The sequence below is a fragment of the Neodiprion fabricii genome, chromosome 7 (genome assembly GCF_021155785.1).
Source record: "Neodiprion fabricii isolate iyNeoFabr1 chromosome 7, iyNeoFabr1.1, whole genome shotgun sequence".
NCBI lineage: Eukaryota > Metazoa > Arthropoda > Insecta > Hymenoptera > Diprionidae > Neodiprion > Neodiprion fabricii.
Window position 1 is genome coordinate 18,711,317 of NC_060245.1, and position 15,088 is coordinate 18,726,404.

Below are 15,088 nucleotides of genomic sequence, written 5' to 3' on the forward strand. Positions count from 1 at the left end.
AGAACTTGTTTTTGCATCTTTTTCCACCCGCACGATACCGAAAAAAATGTTGAAAATAGGAACTCCATTTTCTGCCTCCAAACGTCATACTTTACGAAGAAAATCAAAATCAAGATCTGTTTTTGTTTTTAATCAAAATTAACGAAATGGTGCTGGCTTAAAAAAAAGTATCGAATCCAGCCTTTTTATACATACAGCTTAAAAACTCTTCTTTTTATAGTGTCCGCCATTTTGAAAAACCGCGTTTCGATAGAACCGTAAAAAAAATTTACCATCTTCTGTTTTTATTCCACGTTAAAAATTGCATACTTCCATTACGCGCAATTCTGTACAAGTATCGATCAATATTTCAAATAATCCAAAATGAAAATATAAAAAGAGATGGAAAAATCGAGAGACGATTTCCGTTACGTTTACACAATTATACAAACTAATTTACATGATTATTCCTTGTACGTCAAGGGGACAAGGAGGACAAAGAGGAAAAAGAATAAAGAAAAAAATCGCAACGAAATAAACGGTTAAAAAAAAAAAAAAAAAAAACATTCGCTCAGCATTTACGCTGCTAGTTTGCGCAAGTCGATTCTTTCTTCTTTCTCTTTTCTCCTTATCAGCTTTTTATTTTTCTCCCCGCACATACGATGTAACGTACATAATACATATATATATATATATTTATATATACACAGCAACATCCCCTCGACTAGAATTTTTCCTACACTTTCTTCGTTCCCTTGCAGTAAATTTATCAGCTACTCGTATCCGCGCTGCAGATATTTGCTCGTGATTTATTGCAGCGTTCTAAATTCCCGCGAACAACACTGTACAAAAAATTTTGTTAGTGAATTATAAATATTTTCTCGAGAATCGTTATTTTTTCCCCCCATTTTTTTACACACACACACACACATATGTATATATATATATATAAGTTGGCTTGTTTGTTATATTATAAAAAGTTTGAATTCATTGTAGGAAAATCAAGCTGCGTAAACAATTATTGATCAGGGAAATTTATGTCAGGTTTTTTTTTTTTTTTTTTCCGTTTGCTGTTTTTTCTTTACTTTTTCCACTTGGCAGTGTCGAAAATTTCGCATCGCTCAGCTTATATCTTGCGGGATTATTTTTCTTCCGGAAACCTTCATAGGTTGTTAACTCTCGACCGGTTTAATTGAACGATGTAACTTGTTTGTGGCACAACAGATAGAATAATTTACAATCACCAAACTTCGTGAATTCCTCTCGACTGCTGCAACTGCTGCAGAATGGCGAAATCGATTCTCTACCGTAATTTGCATCTGCGGTCAGTCTCTCTCTCTCTCTCTCTCGCTCTCTATTTGCATCGACTATATACGATATACATATCCATATACCTGTATTTATGCACTATTACGAAATTATCGCGTGTTGTTTATTTATCAATGTATTGTGTTTATGAAAAAATAAAAAAAATTTAAAATACCAGAATCTTATATCGATGCTTAATGTCAAATCGAATGAAAAGTTATTGAATGTCTGTTATGGATTTATTCGATTTTGATATTTATGTATTCAAAACTTTTAAGACACGATCTTTACAATTTTTTATATTCAAAAATGTTTTCACAAACACAAATCATTCGCTGAAGATCTCCCGCGATAGATTTTTCACAATTCAACACTACAACAAGTTTGAACAATATTTTCCATCAACGTGTAAGATTATTGAATAATTATTTTCATCTCGTTTTTTCAACAGTCATTATTCACCCTCAAGAGATAAAAAATAGAAATTCTTTAATCGAAACACACGATCGTTTTACTAGCTAATAAACCTTGATGCATGTCGTGGCAATGGGAAAATAATTACTTGTAATTACTTTGAAAGCAAAAACATCTGAATATAGTCGATATGTAATCATGTGATCAAAGTTCCACAATTAATTGCAAGGATGGTAATAGAATCAGGGTTTTTTTTTCAAAAAAAAAGGACAGAAAATGAAGATTGCACGCGAATGAAATTTTTTTTTCAAACCACTCAAGTACGGTGGAAAGAATATACATACATATAATACTTGATGATAAATATTTATGCAGTTAACGCGTTTGTATAACGTATACGAAAAAGAAGAAGAAATAGAAAAATTCCGCGCCCGATTGCAGGAATTTCGTTTATTTATATTGTACAGACAGGAATATATTTATAGACACTATATTATTTATTTACATTTATATGTGAAGTTATACAACGATGTGCAGGCCCCTGGATGTTTTTCAGTATCGAAGTTACAACGTCAGACCTCCACGCCTGTGTAAATCGTTGATTTCCTTCAAAGACTGTAAATTCCTTCAGATCTTTATCTTCGTGAAAATTGTAAAATAAAACTTGCTGGAATAAACGAGAGAAAATATGTATCCACACGAAGTGAATAAAAAAAAAAAAAAAATAAATGAAAAAAAAAAAAGAAACAACGCAACCAATGATTCAAAAAGTAATTTTACTCAACAGCCAAAACGAAGTTGTCTAAACTTTGAGATCGTTCTTTGACCAGAAAAAAAAAAAATGTCTTCAAATATTTCAAAAACTCTCCCATCCGAGTATAATAATCCTGTAATCTTGAATTTTCAAAGTTCAAAGTTTCTAAACATCCAAATTACACTCGTTGTATTTATAAATAATTTCTACACGCATGTTTACGCGAGGATTCTCCTTCGTATTGATTCGAATGACTGTCTTAAAATCTCAAGAACCGATGCACCTTGACCCAAATACTATCTCGCAATACTTCACGATGCGGACGTGAAGTCTAGGCTTGTATATAATATGTACATAACCATATAGGCGTATAACATATACGTGCAAATATAAACAGTATACATCGTGTAAATGAAATCTTCTATCATACAGATAAGATAGTTGTGAAAATTGTCTATTACGACGTTTCGAAAATTGTAATCCCCGTACATATTATTATATCGTCCTCTACAGAAAAACTATTTCTTTTTCTTGCGGGTTTATTTTTTTTTTTTTTTTTTGGACAAAGTTTTATGGTTTTACATCACCCCGGAATAAATTGTTTTTTTTTTTTATCTTGTTTTTTTCAATTCGGATCAAATCTGTTTAGTCGTTACTAAATATTTTTATATTCTCAAATAAAAAGATAAATTTATACAATTGTATCTAGTGTTTCATTTGTTTTATGTTGGTATGTACTTGCAAATAGTGCGAAAAAATTTCAACCTCGCGTTTGAATGTTTTTCTGTTTTTCTTCTCTCTGTTTTCGAATACAGAAACTCAATAAATACAGAAATACATAATATATTTAATTTTAATAGCTTTATAAACATGAACATGAATTTTCTTACAAATATATAACGATAATTAACGAACGAGGTTACACAGACAGATTAATATCCATTTATTTTCAATATTTAAGACCATCAATTTGTCAAATAAATGGGTTTGAAAATTGCAGACGCTGTACAATTAGTGAATATTTTCTCTGTCGTTTCTTTTCTTCGGATTCTTGCCTAAACGTCAATATTTGTTAATAATGAAAACTATTTTTCTCTTTTCTTTGAACGGATTCTAATTTTTTTAGGATTGGCAACGCTGAGGTGCGCATCTCAAGCTGCGCCATCCAGCGGTAAACGAGTACACAAATCATGAAAACGCGCGCGCCAACTAGCGGTAGAAAATTGAAACATTGAATCTAAAAAATGAGTAAAGAACAGCTCTAGGGGATGGAGTACGTAGCGTATAAGAATTGTGCGAAAAACGTCTAAACGAAAAACGTACAAGTGAAATATTTTTACATGATTTATAGGCAGAAAATTCCCTGGTAAAAACGATTTCTACGATTTTTACGAATTAGAAGCCAAACGTTCTAATCTTAATTCGAATAAGGTGCGTGAAGTCTAAAAATCAACATTTTTTGAAACACCTTAAACACCTCAATACTTTTACAGAATTTTGTTACTTGTGTATAAAGTTTGTATGAATTTTTCGGTTTCCAAAAAGTTCGACACGTTTTGTTGCCAACTCTCAGGCTCCTGGCCTCAGTTTCATATCGCCAAGGCGAAGAAAGTTTAACGCATTGTAACGAACTAGGATTTAGAGAATAAATAATTAGGTTCGTGAGCTTATCAAACGAATTATCTCAGCCAACTAAGTAAAATTTTCGGACAAATGCCTTAATATCAAAATGCGTGCTTGCAATTTAAAGTTGAAAAGAATCGACTGTTTCTAAAATAATTTTCATTTATGCAGCAACTTTAATTTTGTCACACGTGAAAGCTTTCGTGGGTCTTTTCTCTACGACGACTACTACTGGATCATTATAAAAGGGGGCTAAAACGGCTGATTTCCGACACTTTTTAACGCTATAAACGAGCAAAACGTGGAGCTGAAGTTTCTAGCGTAGTATTCTGGTATTCTTTATTTTAAGGTATATCGACACCGCCTCGACCTCCGATTTTTGTCAGCCTTCTCTCCAAGGGAGGCCAAGCTCTCCTGGGGTTCTCGGCTTCTTTGCTGTATGCTACAGCTAGGCCGATCAATTTCTTTGCATTTTTTAGCTCGACCTTATACCTTATATCTGCAGCTAGGCTGACCCCATATATGTATATATACTGACACACGTATACCGGCCATCGGTATCCCACATCCGGTGTGGGTGTGTAGTTGGACCGCTTAACGATGAATAAAAAGTTGTATAAGATGGAGAGAAAAAAAATAAAATTAATGTTCGAAACATCGGATCTTTGGCAATTTTATTCCCAACGCAATGATTATCCTCAATACAAACGCAAAAAAAAAAAAAAAAACTTTACTAATATCTAATAAATATTGTTCGGAACAACTTCGAAGAACCCGAGTTGAGACGTCGACAATTTGAAAAAAAGTTTGACGATTCTAACGCTCAAAATAATCAAACTCTGGTCTTTTTCATGCGATTGTAATGTTTTTGGACTCGTTTTGTTACCTGAGTTGTACAAATCGATTTTTATCTACTCTGGAGATAACTGTTTGCATTGGTTTTTTTTTTTTTTTTTTTAATCGCATCTCCAATGTTTGGATTTTCTTCTCTTTATATTCCTCGTTTCACCCGTAGGCAAAAAGTGTGCGCAGTATAATTTTCGCCTTTTTGGAAATCGCAATTATTCATACGTACATTAACAATTTTTATATTTTTGCAGTTTATTATTTTTCATGCAGTATTAAAATTATTTGAGATTACACTTACGCTTCAACTTAAAATTCATGTGATTTGATTTTACATTTTAGGTATACCGTATTACAAAATGTGAAATTTTCAAGTTAAACAATAACAAGTGCATTATAATCCGTATTTTTCTTACATTAGGTGTACCGTAAAATATACGAACAATAATAACAGCTTATCTCTTCTCTGCACATCATGTCAAGTTCGCTTCAATCGGTTTCCGTTGTTTTCTGATTTTTTCCTCTTCTTTGATTGCTGCTAAAAAAACGTTACCATTTCACGTTTTTTTTTTTTTTTTCTTCACAGGATCACAGAGGTTCTCAACTGTACTTGGGTATAAATCACTGCGGCATTCTGACCTTTCAAGGATCGAGGAAAACGCATCACTTCCGCTGGCCGGAAGTACAAAAGATAAATTACGAGGGGAAGATGTTTATTGTACATCTCACGTTTAACGAGGTAAGCGGACCATTTGTCTGTCTGTCTATCTATTCGTCCATCTATCGAATCTATATACCTACCTACCCATCTACCTATCTAACTATCTAACGATCTAACTATCTATCGATCTATCTATTCATCTATCTATATGCATGCGTCTATCTATATCTGTCTATCTGTCCCTCCATCCGTATATCTACCTGTCTGCCTACCTGTCTATCTTTCCATCCATCTATCCATCTCTCTATTTATCTACATATCTAATTATATGTCTATACGTCTATCCATATTCTTATGTCTGTCCGTTCCTCTATCCGTCTATCTACATGTCTATCTACCTATGTATCTATCATCCATCCCACTGTCTATTCATCTTTACAGTCTAATTTGTCCCGCTCATTGATTTTACATGCACCATAGAACAATGTGAAGATATATTTAATATGTATGTATATAGCATTACCCTTTGTCTTGCGTTTATCGCCGCTTACGATTAAACGACACGCGATTTCGATCACTGCCCGTACGGCTGTTGCCGTGTTTTATCACCTAACTAGTCATGTTTTCGCGCGTTCTGTTTTTTTTTTTTTTTTGTCATTCTTATTCCGTTCATTTCATTTCTTTCCCTCCATTTTATTAATTCAATAAACCCGATCACGCGTGATTTCTGAAGCATTATAGACAAGGAAATGGAGTATGGAATGGAATGAAAGAGTCGTTAACAAAAAAAAAAAAGGCTGTTGTAAAAAATGATATCGGTACGATAGCAAAATTTTACAAACGTGACTGAGAAACAGACGTAAGCTATATGATATTGGTGAGTTATAACGACGGAAAATGAAAACTCAAATATTTAACCGATATATTCGTAAATGAAATTTGAAAAATTAACTGTGTTTGCGAAGCAAATTTTTTATACCTCTCTCTCTCTTTCTCTCTATATATACACTGCCAAATATATATTTTCAATTAATTCATACGACCAAAGGAAAAATAAAGAAAAAAAAAACACGTAAAAATATTGTGCAGTTTGTGCGGTTGATTTGTTGGAAAATAATTGGCACGAAAACACAAACGACAAACGAGAGTAAAACATTGTAATCTTGAAGTTTTTTTTTTTATTACCGCGCGGTTGGATGATTATTTCAGGTTGTTTTTAAATTTTTTCATTTCGTATAAAAAAGTCGTAGTTTATGGAAAAAAAAAAAAAATGAAAAAAAGTGAATAAAGTTATGGATTTGATGTACATTGTCAATAATTTCCGGATAAAATAGGGAGATATATATATAAAAAAAAAAAAAAAATCGAACTTTATGTACAACAATATTTGAAAAATTATATTGTAAATCAATACCGATTTTAGAATACATATAATAGTTTTTAGTAATCATATAAAATAACCAACATATTTCATCCAACAAAGAGGAGCGAAGAAAGAGAAGAAAAAAATTTGACCGAGGTATATAATATTTAGGAAATTGTCGTAATATTACTGGAACACCCTTTACATGCATATGAGGTAGACGTAATGCGGTATACTTATACCTACACAGAGGAGGGTTGACCTGCAGTATAAGGTGCTATTAGTTACGTCATGCCGTGCATATATATAAATATACAATATACATATCCATGTAAGATACACCCGCCTATACTTATCCTATACAAGTTAAGACACGTGTGTTTTACATTATACACGTATATACTTGAGAATATATATCGTAGACTTCACGTTTTTTTTTTTCTCATTATAATATACAATATAGGTATACGAATGTACACTTGGGGACAATGAATCTGAGACGGCTAATTTTTTTACACTAGACAGTTATGTTGGCAACACAGAGAAACCTACAGCGCCACAGTCGGCCGAACGCGAAACAAACTCAATCTCAATAAACATAACATAACCCATGACCGTCGAATCTAACCTTAGCATACGTGTCATTCTAACAAGTCATTATTCCAAGGTTAAATTCGACGGTCATGGGTTATGTTACGTTTATAAAGATCGAGTTTGTTTCGCGCTCGGCCGACTGTGGCGCTGTAGGTTTCTCAGTGTTGCCAACATAACTTGTCTAGTGTAAAAAATTAGTCGTCTCAGATTCATTGTCCCCAATTGTACATGCTTTTATACACGTTATGTAGTTTAATCAGGAATCCCAAAGCAAATTACACTTTTTTCACTCATACTACTGCCTTATATATATATATATATATTTTTTTTTGTCTATGATATTCGTAGCTGGTATTTTGTGATTCTCAACGTAATTTAAAAGATACGAAAAAAAAGGGAACAGAGTTTTGTTAATTCACTGTTAAAATAACCGCGAAGAGAAAACAGAGGCAGATTAAAAACGCGGAAACAGTTAGGCGCATATCACTAACGAAAACTGCATAATTTAGCTATGAAAGTAATTAGCGGAGAGAGAAATAAAGCGGTGTGAAAACAGACGGGGGAATAAAAAATTTGCTGTCGTAAGTTGCAGATCTCAGCTTTCCTTCAAATTGTGTATACATAATATAGAGAATATAGAGAGGTGTATGCACATAAAAATGACTAGCAAAAGAGTTTATTTCATACGACATCGTAATTGCATTTTGATTCTAATTTCGTTTGATAGTTTCATATAATTTACGAATAGTCTTTCAATGATATTACAATCTCTTCTCAAATACATTCACTGCAGTTTTGAGAACACGCAATAAATAACGATATGTTTTCTTCTTTAGTTCTTCAATTTTAACGATGTAAAAAAGAGTTGATAAAAGCAGAAGAAAAATCTCGCTAAAATTTCTGTCGAGCTTACAATTTCTCCGACAACGCGATATTTTAATTTCTCAAATGAAGAGACTCTTCATTACCAAGTTAATTGCAAATCTATCTCTCGCCTGGTAGACCGAGTCAATTGAAATTAATTTTATACCTCTTCTTTCATCCCTCATTATATTATCTAATTATCATTCGCAACTCGAGCAAATTCAGCTCAGTCCCTTTTCTCACATTGCATCATATGTGCACATACCTATATATGTAGATACAATACCGGTGCATTATACTCGGACACATAATATGTACGTATTGTGGTCTGAGTGCGAAACTAATTCGATTATATCTGTTCGCATTCTGCTTTGCTCAGGACTTGAGGACGAAGGTAAGTCAGTCGCGTTTATCGAATCGGTCGTTGAAGTTCGGGCGTTTGTGAAAATTCTCTTACACGTTATTCGCCTTTTTCAAATTATCGCGTAAAAGTGCGAAGAAAGAAAGGATCGAATAACTTTACTTACAAACTTTGGTCGAATTGCGTTTCGCGAATCTGTGCAGATTTTTAACTATTACGAAATATAAGTAATCCGGAGGTTTAATCTTAATCCCGAGTGGTCGAATTTCCGTCGTTACGAGGTATTGAAATGCGAAATTAAAATTATGTTACACACGGCATTTAATTCCAATTAGAGAAAGAAAAAAGAGAGATTGACGATAAATAAGATTTAGCAAAGCTTAGGGAAATGCAGGCTGAAAGTGATAATGATTACGATTGTAAGAAGAGAAACGCGGGTATTCGATGGTGTCGAAAATCCCGGAAATTTTTCGTCGCAAAATTCTCACGTGAAAAGTGAGTACAAGTAATATTACATTATTGAATTGTCCGTATTATCGCAGTAGTGGACAAAAAAGCGTAAGGAAGGATTGAAAGAAAAGAAGTATAAAAAAAAAAGTGCTGCGCAACTTTTAATCTCGTTATCGCACTTCTCGCCATTCTGTGCACCTCGTGTCCCGCAATTATAAACCACAATATATTGACAATACTGAAGACTGTAAGGAAAACCTACTAAGATTTTTATATTTTTTATATTCTATTTTCCTAATTCCAGTTGTCTTGTAGCATTGATTTTATTCAATCTTGTTATAATATTTGAATCGTGGAATAAATTGTTGATTAAAACTATAGTAAAAAAAAGCCTGCATTTCCTTTTCAATTCACATACACACGTAGCTTTTCTTATAGATATATTCTTATGTATAATATAGTGATGCAAATATTGCAAGTATAAGAAACTAGTTCGAAATAGATATGGAAGAGAAAATAGTAAAAATTTTCGTGTTATAATCGTTATTATACCTATGATTAAACTAGCCCCGTAACTTGAAAAATCAGATATATAGAATACTATTTATACCGTGATTATTGAGAATTATTTGAATATAATATAATATTATATACACATAGAGAAGAGTAGTTTTATTAGAAGCTAGAATTTCCTTGGGTGTTTTTGGGTTCATGTTGTTATGTTGTTGTTGTTGTCGTTGTGTGTTTTTTTTTTGTTCTTTCTTCACGAATTTTCAGAAAAAGCATACGGTTGGTTTTAAGTGCCCAACCGGTTCGAGTTGCCGGCATGTCTGGAGGTGTGCGATAGAACAAATGCTATTTTTCACGTGAGTATTACATTGGCCATATCATTTATATTAAGGAAGCTTAGTAGAGTAGCGAGAAGAATTTTGGATACAGATTCGGTGACTGACATGTCACTTAGACGTGTCACAAACCTTTTTCCAGAATGTTCGAGCATGGGGGATGTCCGTGCTCTGATTGAATGATTTTATCGATCATCGGATCATATCGCTGCTCTACCTTACCGATAATTCGCTCTGCTTTACCACAGTTTCAACGTATATTCGGCAAAATCACTCGGGATTGCGGTCTGACTTATCGTAGTTTCAACACTTATCGGGTAAAATCTGGGAACTGTATTAGCGATATGCGTACGTCATCGAGCAAGATCGAGGATCTGCATTACCGAGGGATTTTGCCTGATAAGGATTGAAACTTTGGTAAGGAAGGGAAAATTGCTGGTAAGGTAGAGCAACGAAATGACCCGATGATCGGTAAAGTCAGTCAATCGGATTTGGAATATCCCCCACCATTGAACATTCTAGAAAAAGGTTTGTGTTTTGGCTAAGTGACGTGTCGGTCATCGAATCTGCATCCGGAACTCTCATTTTTACTCTACTAAGCTTATTATTTCCGTACGCATCGTATTAAATTAGGTAAATACTGTAATACACAACAGTAAATTTAATGTATGTAATAGAGTTCTTAGCTATATTAGTTATAACATCGTATCGTCCCTATTTTCACCATTCCTTACTTTCAGTTTTTTCTTCCTTTGAATAATAGATATAGACTATCTCCAGACAGATGATGCAAATTAGTATAGATTGTTCTATCAATAAAGAATACCGTAATTGCCATCGGAGCTTTCCAGTAAGGATATCTATACACACATCCATACATACATACATACAATACCTAGTCATACACGGCACTAGTCGATAGAATTCGTTATTCTCAAGTATCAGTGTTAGCCTAGAATGTATGGTCATCCAATCTATAGTTAGAAACATTTTCATGTCACAAGCGAGACAGAGAAAACAAATTCGGATCACTTGTAGGGTTGACAAACTTCAAGAATTTTTTATTTCAAATTTCTCCAAATTCGAACAAGTCTAAGAATTGCAGAAAGAAATACCAAATAGAACGGAATTATATTAAATTTAGAACATAAACTGTTGGAAAGAGAATAAAAAAAAAATGAACAACGTTCGAATTTTTAAAAAATCGACACTCAGGTTTAAACTTGTTGCGGAAATCATCAAACATTTTTCGCGGCTTTCTTATCGTCATATTTTCCAAACTATTTCATCGGATATCGTTTGAAATAGATGTATAATTACATCTCGTTGATATTCTCGTTCGTTTTTCAAATTATCTCGACACTCATTCGAATCTTATACCGATATTGAAATTGAATTTTACGGCCGGAATGGCGAAATGAGGTGCGAGTTTTGGCCGTTGTCCAAGATAGGTATGAGCCGCGAGTTTGAATTAGAGCTAAGTGCTTTTATGCGGGATACGTTATAGGTATATTATGTGCAGTAAAAATTGCACCTTTGCATACAGTTAGAAAGTTGAACTGCAACGCACGCGAATACTTGTTGATATTCCAGTTCTTCGACGGAATTAATTTGCCTCATTATACCGCAAATATCACCTTTACGCTCATTTTACAATCCAGTGATGTCAAACCACGATTGCTTTGACTACCAGTCGAAGGTGCAAATTTTTCTGCTGTATTCATAAGATTTTCTATATTTTTAATTTTGTCCGGACGGAAAGAAAATGTCACACACACCTAAAAACAATACAGTTATTTACTCTAAAGAAAACATAACAAAAAAATACGTTCACAAATAAAAATAAAAAAAAAAAAAACATGTGAAACATTTCCACAAGGAGCTTAGAAAAAAGTATTCGAAAGTCAGTATCGATACAGATTTCTTAAACCGTGATGTAACGATTACAATCATAGGGATAAACTTTTTTCTCATATATCATTTCTGTGAATTGCTAATTGTCGAGGCATTATCTGATACGTCATAGAGTTGGTTGAAAGACTTGAATATACTTGTAAAATAAGGTGAGAGCACCGCAATTACTGTCCTGATACAAATTTTAATCAACAGCTTACCCCGGGCTTCCGACGCTCCTGTGGTTAGTGGCGGTTCGATATTTTCATGGGGCACTAAGTTCAAGTACACCGGTCGCACAGAGAAAGAAGTTCTCGAAGAGACGGGTCCGCTTCGAAAGGAGGAACCTGCTATTCAACGTGGTAACGCACGCACATCTAGTCTTAGAAGAAAGGCGAGCAGCGTTCCTGCGACGCCGAGCACCCCGAGTCAAGATTTGGTCGAAATTCGTAAGCAGTTTATTCATAACATAATGCAATTATACACCGACTGAGTAAATTAACCAGGATCAAGCCAAGTCGTTGAATTAATTTGATCGGAGGAACCAATTAGCTAAGCTTGAAGCGAACGCATTTTCATTGAATTTATATATACATAAAACACTATGAAGTCTGTGTACAAAATAACAAATTTTTATAGTCTTCAGACAGCTTAAATCACGCCAATTTATACTTACTTGTACCACATTTTCTTGTAATTCCAAGTTGGAATGCCTCTGGAATTTTCTCGCAACCATATCGACTGAGATTTTCCTTCTCGTGTATACATTTTTTATAGGAATATTTTTTCAAGGTCTAGTAATACTTTATTCCTGTTGCATACCAGCGATACTTATATACGACTGTTTTGAAAATCAACAGGATACTCGAGCTTGCCACGGAGCTGTCATAGTGCTGGTCTCGACGGTACTGGGATGTGTGAAAGTGGCGGAGTTCCTTTCAGCTCTCCGTACTGCCCAGACAACACTCTGCCTCTGTTGGAGACGGTGTCGGAAGATCAAGAGATTCACGCTCGTCGAAATAACGGTTGGTTGCCGCCACTTCTTCCCAGCTTTTTCATCCTCGTTTTTCGATCTCCAAACCCTGTTCCAAATTGTCTCGCCTCCTTGAATCCGCTGGATTTAAGCAAGGTGTCAGATTTTTTCACCGCGTTTAAAATTATGTACATACCTGAGAAAGCAGATACAGGCTGCTATCAGGAAATATATGGGAAATTATAAAACACTGTGTGTAGATATATATTGTATAGTTTTAGTATACATATGTATACATATGTATGTATACGACGTGCACATAGTATCTTAAATTTAATTACTTATAAACTCACTCATCACTCACGAAATTTATCACATGTTCACGATTTTAATATGCAGGTGTTAATTTTTTCGATAGTAATTGTTTCTCTTTTTTTCTTGAACAATCATTTCACCAAGTTGGAAATTTTTTTCAGAAAACTTAAGTTTTTACAACTGCAAGTCAGTAACGATCAGAACTACTACAGTTTTAATTTTTTTAATTCTTTCCGATCACATTCGTTTGTTGGATCAGACATTTATTTTTTCTAACTTTATTACTGAGATATGATCTGTGCTCAGAGAAAAAAGGTATGTACCGTAGTAGAAACGAGAAAATAATGAGGAAACGGTTAGCGAATCTAGAGTTTAAATAAAAAACGATGCATTGAAAATGAGCTCGGATATGTTAGGAGCATTATTTGAGTTTCCACAAATTAGTTGCATGACGAAACGTTTTTGACTATCAAGCTTATTATCATGGTAAAATTTTGTCTCGATTATATAATTATTGATAAGTTTAAGCGGGTTGCAACGATTAGCCAAAGTCTTGCTTTTTACTCATAGGCTTTTTTAGATTTTCATTTGTTATTATTTGTTTTATTTCTCTTTCTGTTCTTTAGCCGTAGACGAGAATGATTCGCATGCGAGCGCAGCCGGCGAACAGATACAGCCGGTGAAAAAGTTGAAATTTGCAAAGACGACGTTCAGCAAGGCACCGCCGTTATACAGTCAGAGAATAGTGATAGGTACGGAGGAGTTAAGTGGAAAAAATATCGATAAACTGGTGAGGCAAAAGATAGATTCATTTGAAAAAAGTCCAAAAGTCGTCAGATCCACGGCCCTCATTGTTAAAACGTCAAAAACACTGGCAAATGGAATTTCTTCTTGCCCAAATTCATCGACTTTCAACTCAACTTCAAATATAAAGTTGAACGGTAACGTTTACCTATCCAAAGACTCTGCCCCAACGGATTTGAGCCGAGGTCTATCTTCCTCGTCCGGGCCTTTGCTCGTCGATCACAATCTCCAGGATATCGCAGGCATGAGGAAGTTCCAGGTAAACCCAAAGATAGACGATCCAGCACCGGGGAGAAATCGAATTAACTTTACGGACGGTGATTCTCTTTCGAACACAGGTGAGCTTTGTAAATTTGTATAAATATATATTCTTCCATAAATCAGATTAGTTTTTTTTATTTCTCTCTTTCTATCTGTAATTTGCCTATTGTAAATTATCCCTTATACTTCATACGTATATGTTACATTATATGTGTATAGATTTTCTATTTTTTTTCTTCTTATAAACAGCTCGCAGGCTTTTTTACCTCGCATGTCTTTTCATTCGTTATTAAACATACGTAATAATGAGACTTGAAAAACTCTTTTATTTAGGTCACCGACGATTTAGTCAAGCTTGAGGGACCGAATACTTATTGTTTACGTTAATTTTCGATAATCAGTACAGAAAAAAATTTGCAAAAAGGGCAATAATAAAAGATATCACGAGATTTCATGAAATCCCTTGATTTGAATATAATTGTAACGCTATAACAGAGAAATGCGGTTCATCTAAATTGTGTTATTGTAAATATTTTAACATGGAAAAAGCTGTACTCTGTGTAATGAGATATAAATCCTGCCTTGATTTTTTACCATTTTATATAAACTTGACAATGGATACGCATGAAATATTCAACTTTGTTTTTCTTGAAACTGGTAATGGTGAGCAAATAGTCTTCTGTCGTAATAAGAATAATATATTATTGAAGTCTTTTTCGTAGATAGAACAGATTCCAGAATAATCTGATCTCAACTCGTTTAAGGATTGCTGCAAATCTT

The 15,088-nt window shown here is 34.0% G+C and overlaps 1 protein-coding gene across 7 annotated transcripts in view; it reads left to right on the forward strand.

The window, feature by feature from the left end:
* LOC124186640 (FERM domain-containing protein 5) overlaps positions 1–15,088 on the forward strand; it is a 41,826-nt gene that overhangs the window by 22,326 nt on the left and 4,412 nt on the right. Inside the window, exons 6-12 of one of the 7 annotated variants that reach the window (XM_046578503.1) lie at positions 5,511–5,663; positions 8,786–8,800; positions 9,995–10,083; positions 12,172–12,404; positions 12,816–12,980; positions 13,870–13,995; positions 14,206–14,385. In XM_046578503.1, the coding sequence (XP_046434459.1) occupies positions 5,511–5,663; positions 8,786–8,800; positions 9,995–10,083; positions 12,172–12,404; positions 12,816–12,980; positions 13,870–13,995; positions 14,206–14,385 (961 nt within the window). Of the gene's footprint in view, positions 1–5,510; positions 5,664–8,785; positions 8,801–9,994; positions 10,084–12,171; positions 12,405–12,815; positions 12,981–13,869; positions 14,386–15,088 lie in introns of all 7 variants that reach the window. The other 6 variants (XM_046578504.1, XM_046578498.1, XM_046578501.1 and 3 more) reach the window with 6 other exon arrangements.